General features: G+C 41.8%; 3 protein-coding genes across 13 annotated transcripts in view; 2 read left to right on the forward strand and 1 right to left on the reverse strand.

Annotated features, from left to right (window-relative positions):
• Positions 1-4,588, forward strand: part of atp8a2 (ATPase phospholipid transporting 8A2) — a 49,485-nt gene extending 44,897 nt beyond the window's left edge. For 9 of the 10 annotated variants that reach the window (XM_061714011.1, XM_061714012.1, XM_061714013.1 and 6 more), the window contains 2 exons: positions 2,063-2,154; positions 2,994-4,588. In XM_061714011.1, coding sequence (XP_061569995.1) covers positions 2,063-2,154; positions 2,994-3,088 — 187 coding nt within the window. In that variant the 3' untranslated portion in view covers positions 3,089-4,588. Of the gene's footprint in view, positions 1-293; positions 325-2,062; positions 2,155-2,993 lie in introns of all 10 variants that reach the window. The other variant, XR_009770829.1, reaches the window with a different exon arrangement.
• Positions 4,589-5,363: 775 nt separating this feature from the next.
• On the reverse strand, positions 5,364-12,638 carry LOC133423315 (protein shisa-2). The gene is made up of 2 exons (XM_061713500.1): positions 11,697-12,638; positions 5,364-7,383 (listed from the first exon to the last, which is right to left on the reverse strand). The coding sequence occupies exons 1-2, from the start codon at positions 11,998-12,000 to the stop codon at positions 6,818-6,820; spliced, it is 870 nt and encodes a 289-aa protein (XP_061569484.1). The 5' UTR covers positions 12,001-12,638; the 3' UTR covers positions 5,364-6,817.
• Positions 12,639-15,220: 2,582 nt separating this feature from the next.
• spice1 (spindle and centriole associated protein 1) lies at positions 15,221-22,599 on the forward strand. Of its 2 annotated transcripts, none has more exons than XM_061713323.1 (18): positions 15,221-15,427; positions 15,510-15,599; positions 16,916-16,963; positions 17,115-17,255; positions 17,350-17,452; positions 17,561-17,679; positions 17,840-17,928; positions 18,003-18,145; positions 18,273-18,398; positions 18,476-18,750; positions 19,594-19,725; positions 19,827-19,947; positions 20,039-20,152; positions 20,252-20,673; positions 21,630-21,816; positions 21,894-21,969; positions 22,202-22,265; positions 22,363-22,599. In XM_061713323.1, exons 2-18 carry the CDS (start codon positions 15,510-15,512, stop codon positions 22,417-22,419), a joined length of 2,307 nt encoding a protein of 768 aa, XP_061569307.1. In that variant the 5' UTR covers positions 15,221-15,427; the 3' UTR covers positions 22,420-22,599. The 2 variants fall into 2 exon arrangements, with proteins under 2 accessions (XP_061569307.1, XP_061569308.1); XM_061713324.1 differs by having other exon boundaries at positions 17,858-17,928.
• Positions 22,600-22,938: the final 339 nt, after the last annotated feature.

Genomic DNA, 22,938 nt, shown 5'->3' on the forward strand with positions numbered 1-22,938 from the left:
ATCCTATTTCTGTGTCCCCTGTGGCTACGTCCACAGGGCCGAAGCCAAGGGTGAGGTCCCGTAGAGCTCAGAACTGCTTTGCAGAGGTAGTTTACGAGTTTGCGCTCTCCCACTGTGTGAACTCTAACCTCAAATGACCTGTGTGCAAGCCTCTTTTGATTGACATTTGCACGATTTTCTTGATATCATTTCATATTTTTCTCCTTTTACCTCTCAGACCCATCTTTAGCATCATTTTTCATATTACTTCCTAATTTCCTTAAATTCTTCCATTCCTCTGGGTTTCTTCATAGGTGGACCAATTTGAACTGCTGTACAGACCTGGTGTGTTTACTGTTTGGCTGTAGTTCCTCAGGCTGTGACTCAACCTTGTGTGTGGTGTCTGTAGAGTTGTTTTAGAAGATAAATGGTTGTGTAAATGGCTGTATACTGTTTTTCTAATTAGCAGTGTTTACTGGTTTATTTTTCTGTTCTGAAACAGTTATCCGGGTCATAGTTGACTTTTCACTTCACATTAAATTGACAATTATCCTCGTCTTGACTTGTGAACCCGAAGAAAAAAAAGTTCTGATTTAAAGCAAAAGTCAGCTACCAAACAGATGTATTACAGTGTGCTGTGTAGTCATCAGGAGTAAGGAGTAAATAAAAGTTATGAGATGCTGCTTCTTGAAAGGAGCTGAAGATATTTAAGAGTGGGTCATAATTCAGGTCCTCCCGATTCCCACAAAGGGCAGCTTTCCTCGCTGAAACAGGTTTTAGACCCACACAAGCAGGATCAGAATGTCGAGTCGACTCCATTTCAAATCACAGAAGGAAAATACGGCAGAATAAAAAAGCACTGCAGCAATGTGGAAAGAAAGAACACATCTGTGTTTGCAGTTCTTGAAGAGGTCTTGGGGCAGGCATGGGAATGGTTGGAAAGGTACAGTGCAGAATTGTCTCCAGGGAAGACTTCAAACACTGCACATCCCTCAGCCCTTTTCTGAGTCAGCAGAGAAACATCACAATTGGAAAAAGCTTGAGTCATTCGGACGCAGAAGCTGCTGCATATTTATCCATCCGCCATTAAATCTTTTATCATTCACTCAACACGATCATCTATCTAACAGACATTTTTTGGGACCAAAGAGTTTTTGAGCAAACTTAAGAAAACATTTCTCAATGCCTCCACGAAAACTCAACGGAAGATTCCCAATGGTAGCATTCATTTACAGTAATTTCCTATCTGGAACTTCCAAATTTTAGTCTTGGGAATGCTAGCTGTAGTTCATATCAGGTCCACTGACGATTACCACCGTGGATGGGAGCAACTGCCAAGAAAACTTTTCAGTTTAATGTTACACGGGCAAATAATAATACAAGATATATTCTACAAAATAATGGTGAGCTGCTGGTCAGTGACCTTTATCATTCACATGCATCCAACGTATATACTTTAATGGATGGTGCTGAGACAGGAGGAAAATTCTTGAAAGTAATTAATGTGCATGCATTTGTGCATTTACGTGGAAAGGGCTTAGTTATTTTTGGTCATGGTAGGAGAGGAGCCGTGACGGCGTGTGGTCTTAGAACAGAGGATCCACTCTTCTTCTTGGAGAAGGGGGGAGTTATGAAGAGAGGAGAGAGGAGTGGGCAGAGGGTTAGCAGTAGTTTACTCTGAATGTCCTGTTGCCCTGCAGCCAGTTTATGACTTACTGTTGGGCTGAATTAATGTCAGTCAGTTGATATCAAAGCCATCCCCCTTCTGGTCCTAAATTCACTTAGATTTTGTTGACTTGCTGATCAACATGCGTTTATGTTGATTCCTTCAAGCAGAAGATTACTTTGTCCAGGATCCTGCAGTCGCTTCTGCAGTTACACTTGGAAAATTGGCAAATCCTCCAAACGTATCTTACCTCCACCAGGCTTGGCTAGAATCTTTGAAGGCCAAGAATATTTAGAAATCTGAACATTGAATAAAAAACATGCCTATCAGTAGGTAGTAATGGTTGCCGTGTCAATTAAAGATGTTCTTGATCTGTAAAGTTGTTGAGTAACTGTTTTTCTATTCCTCTTTTTTCAGTCTAAACGAACGGGCCCATCTGCTGACAAGAGTCTTTAAGAAAACACCTTCAAGTGCAGGACGATCAAACTCTGTGCAGCAGACTGTGTCGCGTAAGTGAAATCACTAAAGATGAAGCTAGTTATCCAAACCAAGGCTTTCCTCAACTTGGGACCTTAAAGGAGACATACCATCATCAATACTAACCTCTTTTTGACAAAAAAAAAATTACATAATTTTTAAATTCTTTGGTCATACCAAAGGCATCGAAAAGTTTTAATTTTCTTTAGAAAAGCCATCCCTTTTCAACTCTTGGCAGCTGGATCAAAAAAGGAGGAGTGAGCTCCTGCACTCTAGACCAGCCTTTTCTTCTGTGGGGTTTTCCTCTTTTGTAATTAGTGTTTTATCTTTGCACTTGAGCAGCGAATGCAGCATGATATGAAGTTGGGTGGAGAAAAAGATGGAAAAACTGGATAGTTCTCTACTCAGCTGGGTCTGTGATGTCGCAGTACGCTGTAAAATGAACGGCTCACTGAATGATCAGGTTAGACGGACCCAAACCAAGTGACAAGATTGAGTTATGTCGGAGTTTTTGAGTTGTGGGTCACTTCAGACAACCAAATACAGGTATTTGCTGTTGAGTATGTCTCCTTTAAAGCTACCTAGTATGCTTTTACTATGATGCTGTTGATTATCATTGATAGTTTTAAAAACTAGAAGGAGAAAATCAATAGTGTTCCTCTTTGTTTCTTACTCAATTAATAATCAATATATGAAACAAAGAGTTTTAGAAAACATCCATGAACAGTATGGTCTCACAATGACTCTTAAGATTTGGCCTCATTTATGTGGTAAACATGTAAAAAGAACCAAAATTTAAGCAAAAAGGAAAAACAAAATTCTATCATAGGTGTTAAATCCCGCCTCTAAGGTCCTATCTGTCTCTCTACAGATGGCTATGCCTTCTCTCAGGAGGAGCACGGTGTGGTGTCCCAGTCCCAAGTAGTTCGCTCATATGACACGACCCGCGAAAGACCCAGCCTCTAGCCCCGCCCCTGCCAAGGCTTTGGCTCACCGTAGCAATGGTTGTCATGGTGACAGCAGAAACAGACTGAAGTGCACCCTGATGCTGGGTGACCGACCACTGCTGTGGCCTTACTGGAACAATGACCAGATCCCACGGCGGGGTGAGGAAGGTGGTGGGTCACGGTCGGGCGTGAAGGCCGTCGCCGGTGCATGGAGGACTGAATTAGGAGAAGGGACCAGGCAAAATACGCAACAAACGTCGGGACTCACAAAAACTGCATAGGCATGAGCAATCATATCCACATCCAGACATGCCAAGTCAAGCTCAGAGACTGCTACTCGTATATGTAGAGCCCTCAGACCGGGTTGCTTAACGCCACTGTGTGTTAGCGCGTGTGTGTGCGTGTTCCTGTGTGTCTGTATCTGCCTATGCATGTACGTCTGCACGCATTGGTGCTCTGGTGTTTGTGTGCATGTGTGTGTCTGTTCATGTGTGTTTTCCTCCAAGGTTACCTCTCACCTCCCTCTCCCGAGGAGGTTTCAGCTCGTCTGTCATCACTTACCGACGCAGAAGATGTCAAAATAAACATGCGCACACACACTTGCACACATCCGGGCGCAAGTTGAATTCCTTTAAGAAAAAATAGAAATGTTGGGAGGGAAGCGTTGGTAGAGGATTTGCCGGAGCCCTGCAACCACAGCTACAGGCCCCCTTTGTTCCATCGCAGCGCCGAGCCTCACTGCCAAACACAGATGCCGCTGAGGCAGAACGCTCACCCCAAACCGGACCACCACCCTGCTGCAACCCCTCCTACCCCGCTGAGACCTCCTATCGCTTATCTCTCCCTTATCTCTGGATCTCATAGCAGCTCTGCAGGCCACGTCTCCTTTCTCCATGCAGTTTTAATTATTTTTCTCTCTTTTTCTTTCCTTTTCTGTTCTTTTCTGTTTACGTGATTCCTGAAGCTGCCATCTAGCATCGCCAGCTGATGTAAAAGCAGCACGCCCGGCATTAACACTTCCACCTCCCAGTTCTGTTGGAATTCATCTTTATTGGACTATTTCCTTTTTTTTTTTTTTTTTATTACTACCATGATTAAAGTGGACATTAATGTATATGTGTGTTTTAATATTATTTTCTTTTATTCAGTGTCTGTTTTTGTACTTATTTGTGGAGATGTGTTTTAGAGGGAATATTTTACTTGAACAACTACTTACAGGCATCCAAACTGAGAGGAATTGATGGAGACGCCCGCATAGATCATGTGTTTTTCTGTCTCTAGCATTTGTCTGAATGAAGGGTGTGTGTGTGTGTGTGTGTGTGTGTGTGTGTGTGTGTGTGTGTGTGTGTGTGTGTGTGTGTGTGTGTGTGTGTGTGTGTGTGTGTGTGTGTGTGTGTGTGTGTGTGTGTGTGTGTGTGTGTGTGTGTGTGGAAGACACTCGTTCAGGAATGCAAGTCTGAAAGATTGAGGGGGGGGGTTGTCCATCCAAGTCCTAATCATTAAATCTAATCAATCCATGTCCTGAGCAACTGTCTCTGTGTTTTGACTCTCAGCTGAATACTCATGCAGTCATATAAGTGGCAGACGAGTCCAATGGTAGCTCCAGGGAAGCTGGCCTAAGTTGGGTTTACGTTTCATGCTAAAAATAGAAAAGTAATAACATATAGAACAAGAAGTTTGACATGAGATTTGTATTATTTTTGTATTTAAACTGATTCAAACCTCTCCCACGCCCCCAGTTAAATCTCAGGAGAGCCCGTGTAGACAGGCCATTAAGAGATATTCCCTTTCAATTGGATATGCCTTTCCCACCCACCTTCCTGGATGTGGCCCAGCCCAAATCATCCGCAGCTGGTCCGGTATGGAGAATCCATCGGGCCGTGATCCCAGCAGGAACCTGAGCCATTTTTGCTTTTCAACTCCTCCCAAGCGGCCCGCTCAGCTTTCCTCATTACTATAAGAGCCCCCCCCCAAAATTACCCCTCCACATTATAGTTTTAAAATGTCCTTTGTTACACTTTGTGTGTCAGGTGACGTCACAGGTATTTGCTTTATCCTCTGTGGGGGGTAGACCCATCTCTGTATGTGTGTAACTCTTAACAGCGTAAGCATGTCTCTTTGTGCGAGTGCTTTTAAAGGGATTAAGACAATCCCGTCACCACACCGGTTTTTAAGGTAAACCAAGCCTCGTCTCCAAGTCTGTCTAGGTTTCTCCATTTGTCCTCTTGACAGCACAAAGCGTCGCTTGGTCTGTCCCCCTAAGCTAACACAAGATGACACAGGTTCTGTTTTCTTGTTTTAGTTGTATTTAATATTTAATTTTTATGAAAAAAAAACATCTCTCTTGCATCACATAGTATATCAGAGGGAAAAAACACATTCAGTATAAAATGAATCCATCCTTTTGTGCCACACAAGCTGCCCACAGCATTTTACGAACGTTGTGCTTGGAAGTACAGGTGAGGTGCACAAACATAACCAGCGTCAGCACCTCAGTGGAGCAGCACGTTCATCCAGGTGCATGTTCCTGAGACTCGATGTATACAACAGGAGGGAAAACAGCTCAAATACAACCAAGTTTCCACTTATTTTCCAGATTAATAACTACTACCTGCCACTTCTGTACCTTTCTTATGCTTCAAATTGGTCACCCAGAGGTGCTGGTGCTAATGCACTGAAATGTGCCAGAGTTAAGTATACACCTGAAAGGAGAGGAGTGAAGGGGGGTGGATGGTGGAGTTTTGCTGTATAATTAACTCTGTAATCTTCAGAGACCTGCCCTCACTCCCGTGTCACACATCCAAGGAACATTAACCACCAGGCTTGTGTGATTATTGTCATGTTTGGGTTCTGAGAGTGTGTTTCCGCCTGCGGCAGTTGGGTGTTTTTACACTTTTTTTCCCCCTCTCTCTACCCCTCTTTCCCGGTGCCAGGAGGGTGATTGTATAGCTGGGTGGAGCGTCACAGTCTGTGTCCCGTGTTCACTTCATTTGAGTTTAAATGGCCTTCTGGGAGATTGCAACTGCCTTTCACCTCACGCCACCTGCATTTCCCATTACACACAGCTCACTCACAGTTACTCATAACACCACGTCCCTTCACACTTCACGCACTCTCCCACACTCGCTCATGTACAGTACTACCGTAGCATCTAACCACATGCTTTTTTTTGTTCCTCATACTTTCAGCACAAGCAAAAATATACAAAATTACATAAACTACTCATGATCAGTCACAAGCACAGATGTGCACGGGGCATAAACACAGCATGTAGAAAGATTTGTTTTTGCTTGAATACCCAGTTTTCATCGAGTCCGCTGCAATGAAACATAAATTCAACACTCACCCTTAAACATATAAGCCAGAACATGTCGCGTACACATCCATGAAACACATGTAAACGGCATTAAACCGTGCATTAGCACCCATCTGGGCTGTTGACCCTCCAACTTGCAGTTTTCTCTTTTCATCAAGGCAGAGAAATGTTTTTATGCTTGTGACTCACCAAGAGATCGTATGAAACATGAAACAGACGCACACATCACACACAATAACGGGCCAGGCCCCACCATCAGTATCAGCTTTATGAGTCCCTCATGACGGTCTGACTCTGCCTTTTTTTTTTTTTTTTCCTTCCTCCCACTCTTGCAGAGTGCCTTAAGGTCTCTGCTGGCGGCCCCACAGGTTAAACTTCAATGGTTAGTCTTTGAAACAAAGTGGTAGTGTAGTCTGCAGGCTGGTCCTCTCATCACACTGTCACTGGAGGGTATTTCTGGTCACTGGTAACACTGGAGCCACCCGTGGGAGGAGGGCAGGGGGACTGGAGAGGTCTATATCCTCCCTGTGTGGGGTCCATAAAAGTCGGGGTAGGGGACACGGGGTGGGCGTAGCCTATGTACTGCGGGTGCAAGAACTGTCCCTGGTGAGACATGATTTGGGTGGCCTGCTGGCAGTTGAGGACAGAGAAGTTGGTGGGCATGTTGACAAAGACGCTGGCGTCGGGCGGCACGCAGCAGGAGGCCTGGGCCCGCATGAGGGGAGCCGGCACAGTCCGAGGCACGGCGGGTGGAGCGGAGGAGCTGGATGACGTGGCCGTGCTGGACTGTCGGGACGAGGAACCCCTGGAGGTGCTGGCCATCATGGGGATGGTCTCCAAGAGGCGCCCGCTGGTGGCGCCACCTCCCGTGGTTCCTGATGATGACAGTTCCTGCTTGGGACGGAGGCAGCGGCAGCAGCACACGGCAACCACAGAGCCCACCAGGATGAAGGCCACGAATAGAGAACCCACGATCAGGAATGGCACATAGATTGGCACTAGAAGAAGAAAAAACACAAATCAAATTAAATAACAGCTGAACATGAAGCATGCATAGTCCCTGCTAGGGGTGGGTATTGGGAAGGACCTCACGATACGATACGCATCACGATACTTGAGCCACGATACGATACACATTGCGATATCCCGATTATGCGATATCCCGATTATTATATTCTACATAGTTCCCGAAAAATTTAAAAATGCATTACACATCTTAAAATCCAAGTTGTATATATGTACATCAGATGATAGTGATGGATCTTAAAATCCGAGTTGCACGTTCATCAGATTATAGTGACAATTCATGGGACAAACTGAGTCAAAACAATGTTTTATTATAACTATACAAGCTAAAGTTACAACATATTTGTATATGTTTTTCATATTATTTACATCATATGAAATTAACATTAAATTTAGTATGAGGTTGCTTTAATTATGTGGTAATGATAATAAACACAAGAAAGATGGGTACTAAAACCAAGGACAGGCACAGTGATCAGTCAGTATAGATATAAATCCATAAATAAATAAACCTCTGTCCATTATTTTTCATTTTTTAAGGACAGGCAATTGTGTTATATAAAAAATAAATTATAAAATGAAATAAAACGTGAAATAAAACCTGAGCTCAGTGCAGGGCCCTCCCAGGGTTGGTAGAGAGTGGCAATGCCCAGGACTGTCACTTAGGTAGGAGCACTGGGTGATATAATGGGAAAAAGATCGATATTGAATCGGCTGGAAAAGTATCGTGATATATTGCCATATCGATATTTTTGCCCACCCCTAGTCCCTGCATGCTTGCTGTACCAAAGTGTTTAGAAGAATTAAAAGATACTGAGGGACTGGGACCCCAGGGAGCCCCAGGCTCTCATTAGCAGTTATCAACTTTGTTTTGATCTGTTTTAATCCCCCACACCCTGCTGTGTCCGAGCCCCGTCGACCCCTCAGACCTATGTGTGTGTGTTAGAGTGGGTGACATTCTTAAGCTCGCCTGCCAGCAGATATTTGTGACCCCTCTTTTTCTTCGTCTATTTATGACTAAGCCTCTGAAAATAAGTCACTCTGGTTGAACTGCAGCATTTGGCATCCGCTTAAAGGAGGGTACTAAAGTGGACTGATTTAATGAAGCAGAAAAGGGAGGTTATTCAGCCTTGTAAATCAGAGGAATAACCAGGTTCCTTCTCTGTGTGACCTTTTCTTTCTTTACAACAGCAAATCCCACTGTTAACAATACACTTGTGTAACACGCGTTTCCACCAGCCAGGGTCCCGTTTGCTGGGTCAAATAAGAGGGATGTTATTGAACATGTAAAGTCTTGACGTATTTTTATGTGAAGCCCTCAGATTCAAAGTGTAAATGTGTTAAGTGAGCAGGATGTGATCCAGAAATGACTTTGAAACAAGATCAAACTATAACTCCCCTTTACAATTTTTCCAACTGTGCCTTTTATAGCGAATTCGACTGAAGCGGCCCGACACTGACGATGAGGTCACTCGTGAGGTGTTTCCCCCGGACCATTCATTACCGTCATGAACACACAAACACCTTCCAAGCACAATAACGTCCATTTTACATTATACAAGTGATTAGTTATTGTTCCCACCGGGTGTAGTTATTTTCCTCTTTGACTGTGCCCATGTTCTTATGAGGTGTAACTGTATTCCATAGACAGGAAGGTGGCAGCTGGCTCCGGTTTCCTTTTGTCTCTGGCTGCTTTGAAATACATCCATATGACATTTTCAAAATGCTCATCAAAAGTTGCATGATATTAAGAGGATTACCACATGAAACCTATTAAGCGCTGGAGGTCACTATTCGGCAGAGCGAGTGAAGGCATCACGACGACAGGCCCGCAGCAGGGGAGGCTGAGACACGGGGACATGCAACAAACCAGGACCTTGACCCATTTATTTTGGACGAGAAGTGGTGTTGACTTGAGAGCAACTCAAAGCTACTCACCTCCTGGTAAACGGGTTCTAACAGAGCGTTTGTACGACTACACACCTCAGTTACAAGAGCAGAAATATCCCTGGGACTCTTTTGTTGCCCACTTTTCCTGCACTTATAAGGCCTCGATCTCCACACTCCTGCTTCCTCTCCCTCTGCACTACGCATACTTTCTTCTTGTGTTACTTCGACCCTTGCTTTCACATCAGAGTTGCTTTCCAAAACTGTCCAGTAAATCCCTAACGGTCAAGGAAAGGTCAACGTTAAAGTCCAGGATGCACAGTCATGTTTTATTTAAGTAATAAAATCAACACAACAACCTGACACTACCATATTCGACTGGAGAAACCGTGAAGATTTGAATTGCAGTTGGTACTGTCATTTTCATCTGAGCCTCCTATGAGGATTACAGTGTAGGATCTGGAAGCTTAAAAATGATTAATGAGCTGGAAAAGAATAAACAGGACTGAGAAGAATCCACCCATGCAAAGCCAGCTCCTAAGCTGGTCTAAAATCTTTAACTCTTGCTTGGCAAAGTTCACTTACAAACCCTTCTGTGAAATATTGAGCTGTTCAGCGTCTTAGGCATTGAAAAAGCTATTTGATCTAAACCTTTAATGGACTTGCTTGCAAGTCATATGGATCAGTGTTCACTCTAAAAAGATTAAATCATCACTGGAAGTGTATTTGAATGAATACACTGTTTTCACCAATTAACAAGAGGAAATCAGGCTGTGTCAATCAAGTCAAATTGGGCAAATGACTGTCTTCATATTGAAGGCAGTCAATATAAAAATTCTTTCACACTTCCTTTGAATGAGTGCAGAAATCCCTTTCGGTGCACATGGCAGTAGAAGCCCTCCTCCTATTGTTCCCTGTCACTCGTCCACACCTGTTGCTGCAGCTGAGCTGTGGCAGCCATGCTGCAGCGACAGCAGCCCCCTTCCCTTAAGCTCTTGTTTTGGGAAGAGTCTTTGTTGCTGGCTGGCTGGCTGGCTGGACTCCTTCTGTCTCCTCAGGCTATCCCTGGGGTATTCTCCTGTTGCTAAATACCACATGTTCCCTCATGTTGAGCACATTAATAATTTCCTGCACATTATTCCCTGACACTGTACTGTGTTTCTTTCTTAAATGATGAATAGGCTTTAGGCATAAGAAAAATGCACAAAATTCACAAAACTAACCGGATTTCCCTGGAGGAAAAAAAAGCCATCTCCTCTGTTCTTTGTGAGAAAGAAATGTTTTTCTTTAGGATATTTTGGCTGAAAGCCACTGTGAGGAATGTATATACCCCTTCCTGCACTGATAAGGCATGATAGTAGCAATTGAAAGATTACATTGCAGCTAGAGATCCAAAGAAGGCTTAATCATCTCCAAGAAAACATGAAACAAGCCTGTGTTCCATTTTCTCGAAATGCTGATTATTTGCTTCATTATCTTTTCCTTTACCTTTTTTTCATGATATGAACCAGTTCCAAGAGACTTTATGGTAGATTAACTGATGGGAATGCAGGCAAGGATGAAAGAGGGGCCAGTGTGGGGAGAGAAGTTTATGTTTGTATCACCTAATCCAACACAGAAGCTGAAAAATATAGGTTTTGCTTTTAGTTTTGATAATGATAGCCCTCTGAAAAGCTTAGATATGTGAGTGTCTAGTCAGAAGCCCGCGTGTGAATATCTTAAGTGCCTTTGTGCAGCAGAGTTTACTGTCCATCACCCTGCTATAGGAAATGATACATAACGCAATTCGAGTCATTTATGAAAAGGGCTGTCAGCGCCCTTGGTAAGCTACTGTCCAAGATCCGGTCAAGTCCAAATTTGATCCCCGTGGGGACAGCGTGATCTGAGCCTGGAACTCTCTTGCACTTTTGCAGAACAAACACGGCTATTTATAAAGTGCAGCAGCGTGGCACAGTTTGCCATTTGTGAGTGCAGTTAACTGGTTTTTCTGAGGGGGGAGAAGACTCTGCTGTCTCCTGTGCAGCTGTCGTTGCCAAGCGGGACAAGCAGCAGATGAACCCCATGACAGGGAGCCACACGAGTCTGCTGGGCCGATGAGAGCAAGCAAGAGCCCCACCAGATTATATTTCTTCCCATTTATAATACCAATGCCAGTACATCCTGTGTATGTGACTATGAAGTAGATCTGGGAACATTTTCATTTTTTTTAAACCAATAAATTACAAATTTCACTGAAGCAACAGGTCAGATAATAAAGTTTTTCTAACATAAATCAAACTTTTATTGCCGTAGTTTGCTATTTATGTTTTAAAATCCATATTTACTTAAAAAAAACATATTTCTTGTTATTTCTGTTATTTCTTTTCTTAAGATAACTGAAGGATAATAAGGGTTCTACCTGCACGAGAGTCCTTCTTGTCTTTGCTATCTTTCCCGGGATCCTGCGCTTGTCGGTCGTCCTCGCAGCTGCCCTGGTCCAGCCGCGCGTCCGTGCTGGAGCAGCAGTAGCGCAGCTCGCACTTCCCGCAGCAGATTATCGCGTCCTCCGCGTCGATTTTCTCCGGGCACTGGAAGCCTTCTTTCCAGACTCCCTGGGGGTCTCGCCAGCCGTGGCAGTACTCCCCGCTGGCCTTCACGTCAATAATAACCAGGAGCAGCGTCGCCACCACGGAGACGCACATCGGGAAACCTCCACCCCGCATCGTCGGCCAGGTGAGCCGCGGACGCACGCTGGCGCGCTGGGAGAGACGGGAGGACTTTTACGCACCACGTGGAACCTGGTAAAACCGGGTGATAAAAGCTCAGAGCGGTGCGGTGAGGGGAGGTGAGAGGGTGAAGTGAAAAGCCGCAAACTACTTAGAGTCATTTGTTAGAGAAATCCCGTGCGTAATTCAGATCCAACCTCTCCAAACGCGACTCCGTAATGTGGTTGCTTATCCTGGTTTTCCAAAAAAAACACAAAGCCGATGCTACTGAAAGTGAAGCTGTCACAAAAATACTATTAAGCTTAACAGATATTCCACTTTGGAAACCTTCGGGGCTCTGGTAAATCCAAGAAAAGACTAATGGATTTCCTTTGGCACCTCAGCGCAGCTGTCCCGAGTCCACTCCCAGGTCTTCAAATGACTTTCCGCAGGGACGCAGGGAAGCCAGCACATGTAGTCTGATCCATGGACACACAGCTGCGGTCACTCCTGACCTGTTTCACCGCCACTCCCGTGCGCAAAGATAACGTTTCAGACTTTTTTGGCCTGGTCTGCATTGTTGCGCGTCAGAAGTCAAGCAGCCAAGTGTGTGTTGTTGTGGTCCAATTAAACTGCAGAGCGCAGAGTCTGTCCAAGTTTGTGTCACAGTGAGAGGGGCGTGTAAAAACACACCTCACTCAAAAAGAGTGATAGAAAATGGGAATGACCAGGATCAAGTTACAGTGAATGACTACGACGTCCTGTCTAAGATTTTCAAATGTGACGCGCAACGAGTGTGGAAAAGCATGTGATGTGGATTTCTTTTTCTTTAAAATACCATACTGAAACGATACGATCAAACAACCATTCTCACTTTCATTTTGACATTATTATCTGTGGATGGAATTGGTGTGGTCACCTTTCATGTACGGAATAAATAAACGAATAAATAAAACGTTCACGTAACAGCTACTAAAGTGCTTTTATTTTGAAGTTAAGATATTATTTCACAGACAAATACTATGGAAGCTGATATTCAATATTTCCACGTGTGTTAAAAAATGTTCCTGAGTTTATTTATTTATTTGTTTATCCTGAAGTCACTTCTTCTTTTCTTTATTTTCTTAGAATAAAACAGCATTTATGAAAAGCCTTTTTAAAACAATAAATAATCCCACAATCTGCATTTTAAATTTACATTAGATCAATTCTCCTTTTCAAAATTATATTTTGATACATCTAAAATGAAAGTTAAAACTAAATCAAAACATGTCTGCCTTAAAGTCATAAATTCCAATGGATATCTAAAAATACCTTTCGACTTGTAAAAAATATGACTGATGTCAGCTGTTAATATCGTGACTGGTTAAAAAAGCAATCACGGATTTCTACAAATAGAATAACAAAAACAATGCCATTGCCGATAAAATACAATTATTTTGCGAATGCCTGTAGACATGTAGCTAGATCATCAATCTAAAGTATTGACTATTTTACAATTGAGATATTATTCCTCTTAGTTTCGTACACCAAAATGAAAATGCAGAATTAAAATGTTATATGTCAGAATAGCAATAGAAACACGCTCACTGGTCACTTTATTAGTTATGCCAGTTGTGTAAAGAGGCCGTGACTGCAGACTGTAAGTTATATATGAAAACAGAGCAGCAGAGGTCTATAATATTCTTTTTTTCATATTTTTTCACATTATTTCATATTTTTTTCATATTTTTTATTTTCTTAATATCTACACTGGCGTTCTCTAGGAAGACGGGACATGGAATTCCAAGATGATAATAAAAGGATTACACAACTGTATATTCCCTTGGGAAACTGCAATTTTAATGTAGTAGAACTGCAGTAGTTCTTTTTTTATTGTATGAAGAGTTCATGTGATGTTTTTTATTAGTCTCGGTACATTTTGAATATACAAAACCATTCTTGTTTCCCCTTTCTATCCCAGTTCCATCCTGTTCACGGTCCTGGGGGAGGTGGAGCCCATTCCAGCTGTCTGCTGAGTCTGGTTACACCCTGGAGATCATATTCAAAACAGAATTATGAATATCTGACATTGCTTTACATTCTAGGACCTCTGAAGTGAGAATTATGACTAGTGACAGCTGTGTTACGGATATCTAACTTGGGACTTTTTTTTAATTTTTCCCGTAAGAAATCAATTGTAGGTGTTGAAATTGGGGACCAAAATAGAAAAGGAAATATATCAAATTGATGACTGGCAAAAATTAATATTTTGCCATGGGAATAAATATGTTTTGGAAATCTAAAATGATCATTATGATTAAAAGCAATATATGTACTACATATCTAATCTAATTATTAGATGTTAAACGGCTTGGTACAGAACCTCAGCTTTTGGCAGTCTGGTAATTGGCCTGCAACAGCCCGGCACTGGTTACAAGTGGTGATATACTGCCATCTAGTGGTGATGGCTGAGCCTTTCCTGGCTTCAAACCTCTGGTGCAGAGCAGTGTTGCCAGGTAGTAGTGTTGTGCCAGGGGCTTGCAGCGGGCTTTGGAACTACAATTGTGTTGGGTGTACACTAAAAAACGAATCTATTACCATTTTTCAATAACATATTGCTTGGAAATGTATGAAAACACACTTCACAAAGGGGGCATTGAAGCACGAAGCACAGCAACATAGGTGAAAAAAAAAAATATATATATATATGTATTTATATATTTAAAAAAAGTTAAATTGATTATATATTAAAATGCATATATACGCTTTAGGTTGTTGTTTTTTTAATATTTTTTTTATTAACATTATTTCTCATTACAACATGTTTGTGCATCAAGTCATACAAATTTGTGCAAAGAATACCTGTTTTATAATTTAAGAAAAAGCAAAAACAAAATAAAACAAATAAAATAAACAAAATAGGAAATAAAAAATAAACAAATAAAAAATTGCATGTACATATGAGAACACATGCCAGCATATGCTTCCAAGAAAAAAAAGAAAGAAAGAAAAAGACAAATAATAAAATAATTCTGAACACAATAAGGATACACATCCAATATACATGTAGACAGGATAACAATGACTTCAGTCAAATAATGTATAAGGCACTTATTAAAAAATAACAGGTCACAAACACGTCAGATGCAATCGCTTTAGGTTTTTACCAACTTGGTATTAATCAATAAATAAAAAATAAATAAATAAATAAAAAATCCTGTAATACAAATCCAGCAAGAGCCACTTGTAGGAAACTCCTCCAAGAACTCAGTTTCCCAGCATGCTTCACGGTGAAGCGGTATCCCTGGAAACAGTACAGGAAGTGGCGCGCGACGGTTAGAGAGCTAAATTCAATAACAGAAGAAGCAAGACTTTTTTATTTTTCAATATCATTACATGTTCATACCATCAAAGTGTCACCTGGATCAGAAAACATTTCCTTAGTCGCTCTTTGTCGTAGAAGGTAAGTGTAAACGTAAAAGCATCCTGGCTAACTTTAAGCAAACCCGCCTTAATGAAGCTAAAGCAGCATGTTGTCTGAGCAGATGTCTGGGAGAGCAGGACGAACTCATCTATCCAGGGGGAAAAGGGCTGCTCGGCCCAAGAAGGCGATAGCTCCTAAAAGAGAATGGGTTGTAAGTATTGAAGACTGTTGCACCTGATTGAGAGAAACTACAAACATGTGCAGACTTTCCCTCGCTGTCAAGTAGTTTGTTATGGTCTCAGATGCTAGTGCAGATTAACAATGGACAGAGGTGTCAAAAGTATTCACATTCATTACTCAGGTAGAAGTATAGATACTAGAGTTTAAAAATACTCCTGTAGAAGTTGAAGTATCAACTCAAGTTTTGTACTCAAGTAAAAGTATAAAAGTACTGGTTTCAAAACTACTTAAAGTATAAAAGTAAAAGTAATGTAAGGGGGAAAAAAGCCATTAAGGACAAAAGCCATTGAAAATGAATGCATCTTAGTATAATGTAAATATATTAAAGAACCATATATGTGTACTATTGAGCATTAACATGTGTTTCAGAGAGCAGGAGATATGATGACTAGTTGCTTATAGGTATTGTAATGGTGCAAAAAGTCAAACTTCAGAGACATGTTATCATTTATCCTAACCTTTATTGGAATGTACATCCAAGTTTAGTTGCAGGAATCTGAGGGAACGGATGTAAGAACAAAACTGGACAAGAACATCAGAGCCACAACCAAATTCACTCTATCCGGATGGAGCAATTTAACTGGATAGTTTTTTTTTTAAAGGCCGAAATGAAATAGAGTAACAAGGCTGTTTTTAAAATGTAAGGAGTAAAAAGTACAGATAATTGCGTGAAAATGTAAGGAGTAAAAGTAAAAAGTCGTCTGAAAAATAATTACTCCAGTGATAGAAATTTCTACTTAAGTAAGGTAACGAAGTATTTGTACTTCGTTACTTGACACCTCTGACAATGGCTTTAGGAAGATTATACACTTTTACTTTCCATTAATTTTTACCCTCCATAAATTAATTTGAAAGGCTAGTTTACAATACCATATGTGCAACATCTGTCTGTCTACCTCACACACATTTTACCTGCTTTTTTGCACTGTTTTTTTCTTTCTCGCACTACATCTACTTCCATTGCAATGTACTGTATATGTTGTTTATATCTCGTAATTATATATATTTTCTACTTTTTTACCTCTTTTTTTTACCCCTCCCCTGCATGTGTGTGTTAAGTGTACTGCTGCTAACAAGTGAGTTTCCCCATTGAGGGAAAAATAAAGGATTATCTCATCTTATCTTATCTTATCTTATCTTATTTTTATTACAGTCAGTTGGTAACAATTCTTACTAAACGGCACAATCAAATAGCTATTTGAAATTACGCAACCAAAGTAGTGCTTCTTATTTTGTTATTTGTTGAAACCCTTTGATTTAAAATGACCCCTTTGCATTTGCTTTTAGAGCACTGTCAATGATCTCTCGGTGCACAAACTGACGCCTGCTGAGCTGGTAAGACATTTGATTATGTGTTCATTGTGTAAGTGTTACTTTGTGTAGTGGGAAGTTAGCAATGTTTGACCCCAAATTTGAAATGAGGATTCAGAATAATAAGGTCATTAATGAGCTTTCCTGTCCACTTGTCTGTTCTCTTCTGGTTCAGAATCATCGGCATGAGATTCACAAGTCTCATAACAAAGTTGCAGCTCAGTGGGAGCTGAAAGAGAATGCCCTGAAACGCCATCTTAGACATACCGGGAGTCCGGGGCCTCTGGACCAGGCCAGCCTCAGCATTATGAGGGAGGTGTGTAGGATGGATTATTCTTTTGTACTTTTTTATGTTTTATGTGTTATATACCATAAGCACAGCTCTTCTTCATGGTGGTGTGTTGCTGCAGGTCCTCTCTGATCAGCTGCTGCTACGAGACGTGCTGGCCCGTTCTGACAGAGCCTTAGCTGTGGTCAAAGACCTCTTTGGAGATTCTCCGCAAAGGCAGACTGGTAATTAAACTGCTGATGCTTTGGACATGTTGTTGTCCATCCTAGTATTTCCATCGACAGAGCCATAAATGCAATTACGCAGTTTGAACTATAAGTTTATTTCCACAGGGCACCCCAGCGTGACCGTGGCTCCAAACTGTGATTCTGACTCAGACCTGCCAGTTCTCCAGAAACCAGATCCTCCAACTCACCTGTCTCGTCTTAGCCAATCTATGATGGATCGAGAGGTGAGTGCTATTGAGTCTTAAATCTTAAACATATTGATTGTGTGTATGATATGTGGGATTCTTTAAAAGATTGAAATGATACCATATGTTATCTATTTTGCATTCAGCGTGCATTTCTGGTGGCCCTTACATACTTTATGTGCAAAATGATTTATTTCAGGCTCTCAATGAACTACAGGTTTCAAAGGACGAGTACAGAGAAGAGGATCGCTTTCCTTTATATAGTTCTGAGAACCATGTAATCCAAAGGTATTAAAACCGACAAAACAATACAACAAGAGCTACTGTTGCAACTAAAGTCGCCATAACGGTTTTCTTTGCAGGGCCAATATACGTAAAATGAAGGCGCGATCTCAGGGAAAAGTGATACAACAACAAAAAGTAAATCATTCTAAATATCTCCAAGGAGACAGAGCTGATGTTCCTGTGACCCCCTGCAACTCAGGAAGGGCACCTGACCAAACAGGTGGGCTGAAATTAAAGGAGTTTAACTAAAGTTATTTCATGGCATGATTGGAGAAATTTACAATGAAGTGCACGATGTATATAAGAAGTTTCATGTCGGCATGAAACCTCATCCACGTTTATTTCAGCCCTCAATGCCACTGTAGCTGTGCGGCGTGTTCGCTCCAGACAGAGTCAATTAGACGAAGATGATGAAGAAACCTCACCCTTGGTTTCTCAGGTCCTGAATCCTGAACTCTCACTCAGTCGATCAGGTAATATTTTCTTCAAAATTAAACACTCAATGCAATAAAGCCACCATTTTTACAAAATGTGTCCTTTACATTCTCAGGAAAGATGAGCAGTCGTGCCAACAGGGGGAAGAAGACTGTTGCTCAGAGCTCAGAGCTGAATGGCTCCTCGGCCCCCCCTCTCAGTGGGGACCAGTCTAGTCTGGGCCTGTTGCAGGATATGCTGAGTCAGGTGGAGGCAGACTTGGACACGCTATGTTCTCACACAGTTCCAGCATCAGTACAGAGCCCAAAACTGCACAGAAGACAGGGTCTCACTGGATTCTCCGTAGCTTTGGTCTCCACACTTGGGCGTTTAGTGCACCTCCTCAAACAGGTATGTTGAAAATCTGAAAATGATTTATGCAACACGTTTATGGAGATAAGATACAATATAATCATCTGTCACACATGATCAAGACAGGGAACTAATTCGCTCAAAAAGATTTCGAATTTCTTTGATAGATATTAGATTCCAAAACCTTTTTCAATCTTTGAAGCATAGCCATATTTAAGCATGTTGTTGCCAATTTGTGACAAATCATATGATGCCCACATCTATTAAAACCTTTTTTTTCTTCTCTGAGACAAGCGATACTGTTATATTTTTGAATGATTTCATATTTCTTTGCTTCTTTTTCCAACTGCATCAGAAGGACCACATATCCCCTGAAAATGTTGGTTGCTTAATAAGTGTGTTCAAGTTTATGCAAAGAACTATTACCGGTGTCGGACTTTGAACTTGGCAGATGTTTCTACTCGTCATGTCAGCCGAACCGATGTCACGACCGTAGTGGATTATGTGGCAAAGTGTCTAAATTTGTCACAGGCCACAACTCTTGGTCAGTCCAGCAAAAATATATCACATGCATTTTTAATTTCCGGAGCAGTGTCGGTGCTAAAACTGTTACAACATTTATAAAGATTAAATAACAGTAACTGCTTCAGAGCACCCTCCTGAAATATATTTTTGTTGCCATAATCAGTGCTCTGAGGTTGCCATGGCAGCGTCACTCCAATAAATAGACCGAGGCAAAACTGTCTCTTCAGATAAATGTCTGTTTGTTTAAAATGATTAAGGATAAATAAATCTCTAGACCTTTTAGCTCTGTGTTGTTTTCATGATTAGCCACATGTTAAGTCCATTCCTTCTGCTTAAGTCACCTTGTTCTTTGTGTAGAGAGAAACTGAAGCTCAGACAGAAGCAGAAGATAGAAGACGACTTGAGGAGGAGGTGAAAGAGCAGCGAGGCCTTATTGATGCTCTCACTGCTGAGACCATGACTCTGAGAGAAGAGGCTGCTGCCCTGCAGGTCAGACTGACCTTAGATCATCATCTTGATTCCAACTGTACATATATAGTTGTTTGTTTTTTTTTCACGATTTTCCTTTCTTTTGATCTAATGCTGCTCAGGATGGGTTACAGCAGCGCACAGCAGAGTTGGAGCAGAAGTTGGACGCAGTGGTGATGGTGATTGGAGCAGTTGGACTACTGGGAGAACCCACTCCCCAAGACTCTGATGCCAGAGTTGCAGGTTCTTACTGTCATTATCTGTCCATGTGCATGCTATTTGTGGACAAATGTTGAGTATTTGGTTTATATTTTTTTAAATTATTCTTGTGCAGTTTGTCAGTCTGCTCCAGTTGCCAGGAGAACTCCAGACCAAACACAAGCTTGTGTTCCTCCAGCTATCTTGCTCTCCCCGCCTCGACAGAGAGATAACTGGCAAAAAAGTCCTGGTAACACTTTATTCTTGTCTGATTTAGGTTTCTGCTGATGTGACGCTTTGTTCTTCTAAGATAAGATGTCTAACTTTATGTTTCCACCTTCATCCACAGTAACTAATCCCGTGCCCCTGCAGTATCAGCTTCCTTCCTTAGATATCTCGCCTTCCTGTGAAGCTGGCTCTTCCTCGAGCCTGAGCAGTTTCTCACTCGGCAGACTTCCTTCAGCCTCTTCGCTGTCACTCACTTCTGAGCCTCGACACTTGCAGCTCTCTCCTAATGCAATGCTGGCGGAGATTGCTCAGCTGAGCAAACAGAACGACCTGATCAGGGCTCAGCTTAAACAGGCCAAGGGCCTCGGGTCAGAGGTCGGTGGCTCTCCTAACAGCAATGATGAGCGGCAAAGGTCGAGCCCCATCAGCACAGGGAGAGTCACACCTCAGAATGTCAGAGAGAGGAGGACGTCTGCCTCCAGCAGCACAGGGAGAGGGAGCCAGCACATCTGCTCTCCTGGAGATGAGCGTTCAACTCAACAGGTGAGATCCATGTTGGATGGTTAGATCAGCAGCAGAAACTTTAAAGTCTCGTACCTGCTTTAAATTGGGCGGTTCCTGAGCAGTTTTGAGAGGAGATTCCAGTTTGTGAAGTAGTCCCAAGGCCTCTGAGTGTTGACTTAATCAATAACATACTCGGTCATTTGTTGGATAGTGATGTCTAGTTAAAGGCACTCCATGTAGCAATACGACTTCTAACCACACGGGATAAGACCAGCGTACTGCACTTTCTCATTAGCACAGTTTTGTCGACTTCTCTTCGGTCAACACGGCAGGTCTATATGCCTCCATGTGGTCAGAAGTGGCATTGCTACATAGAGAGTGGCTTTGGTCCACAAAAGGGATTGAAAATGTGGAGAAACTTGAAATTGCTTGAAAAAGTGTAAGCTTGGAGAAATTCATTATCATAAACACTGAAAAGATTATGTTTTTGTAATATGAGATTAAAGTAAATGCACCCACACAGCTTTTAAACTGCAGAAGAGAGTAATGATGACCAGTTGACCAGACCGTGGGTCTCTAGACCTCCTCACATGCTCTTAGTTTTATGTTAACTATCCTTGAAAGTCTACGTCGTGTTTCATAAGAATTGGGCTAAATGCAATATACAAAAAGAAAAATGGACTTGAGTAAAAAGCAGTTCCTTTATCTGTTTTTATTAAAGATAATGGAGCAAGAGTGACATACCTCATCAGCCTTTTAATCACTTTTTCCCCATGTTTAATTTTCTGCCAAAGAAAATTAGGAGAAAGGTTTGTATACAAAGATATAAGGTGATGCAATACCAAATGACATAATTATAACCGCTGGTGTAGATAACATACAGTGTTGAACATTGACTTGTTTCACATCAAATCAAAAAAACAGAGCACTGCCAAAAAACTGTATCGTTGTTCAGTCAGTAATTTACACCAACTAATGTGTGTGTTTTTATTCAGGCTCCATCCTCTAACAGCACCAATGTAAACAGCGTGGAGCAGCGGCTGCTGGAGCTCAACAGGCAGAGCGCAGCAGCCAGAGGTCGACTGCTGGAGCTCATAGCCCAACAAAAGCAAATTGTTACAGTTGGTGTCTCACCCACCGTCTCCCCCGTCCCTCCCTCAGCGCTCGTCCCAAGTACAGCAGGTATGGTGTTAAAAGTATCATGTTGCTTTCTGTTGGACCATACATTGTTCACAACATGCTGTATTGTTGGATTTCAGCTGGAAGTGGAGGGTCAGAAGGAACGATGCTGCTGCCCGAGCGGCTGCCCCGGTCCCACGTTGGTGGAGAGAGACGGTGAGCGGCTCAATTGGACAAGAAAGACGCTACAAAGTCAGCGTGCTGATTGGAAAAAAATAATTATGTAAAATGGATAACATTAAGTAGCTTTAGGCAACACAACACCGATACTTTCACAGCTGTGCAGACCTCATAGAAGGAGCTGAGTTTTTCATTCAGGGCCGTTGACTGTTATATCTCTGTAAATACAAGATCTACAGTGTTTTATATGACTATATTTGTGCTTCAGATCTGCTGGTTCTGATGTGTCTTCTCACAGATTTGGTTTTGAAACCAGAGATGGAAAACATCAGGTACTCGCATATGCAAACAATGGATTTAAAAATGTTTTTAGATTGTATTAAGTTTTAATCACTTCAATTTAAACTAACCTTTCTTTATCTACATCAGGCGGACAAGCAGAAGAAAGAAGAAGGATGGTTTTCTTTGGGTGCTCATTTGAGATGACAAGAAGGACATCTGAGCAAAACTGAATTTGTTTTCCTTATGTCATCTACATAATACTGTTTTTTTTGTTCCCCCCCTCGTGCAAAAATCTGTGACGGTGGATGTTGCAGATGCATTTATTATTTTCATCAATATTGAAGGAGCTGTGCAATGTGATACAGATACAGTATAATATTCAGAGTGCCTGTTTTTATTCCGTTTAATAAAAATTGTAATAATCTCTATCCCTTCTGACCCGTCTCATTGTTCGTATCACTTATGTCCAGTAGGTCTGCGTTGTCATGTTGTAAGATCTGCAGCAGATTGAGACGACCCCAAACCTCACAGTGTTCAACTTCATCAAACTGGTGTCTCATCTGAGCACCGCTGGTCTGTTTGCTGTTGTTTCTGGTTTGGCTGAGTTGCTCTCTATCTTCCAGGGATGTCCAGTGTAGATTTTGTCTCAGTCTATTTGGGTTTTTATTTGAACAATGATGAGCCATATAAAGAAAAAGGAGTCGGAGACTAGCTTTAACCTTT

This window comes from Cololabis saira, chromosome 22 (assembly GCF_033807715.1).
Source record: "Cololabis saira isolate AMF1-May2022 chromosome 22, fColSai1.1, whole genome shotgun sequence".
Classification (NCBI taxonomy): domain Eukaryota; kingdom Metazoa; phylum Chordata; class Actinopteri; order Beloniformes; family Belonidae; genus Cololabis; species Cololabis saira.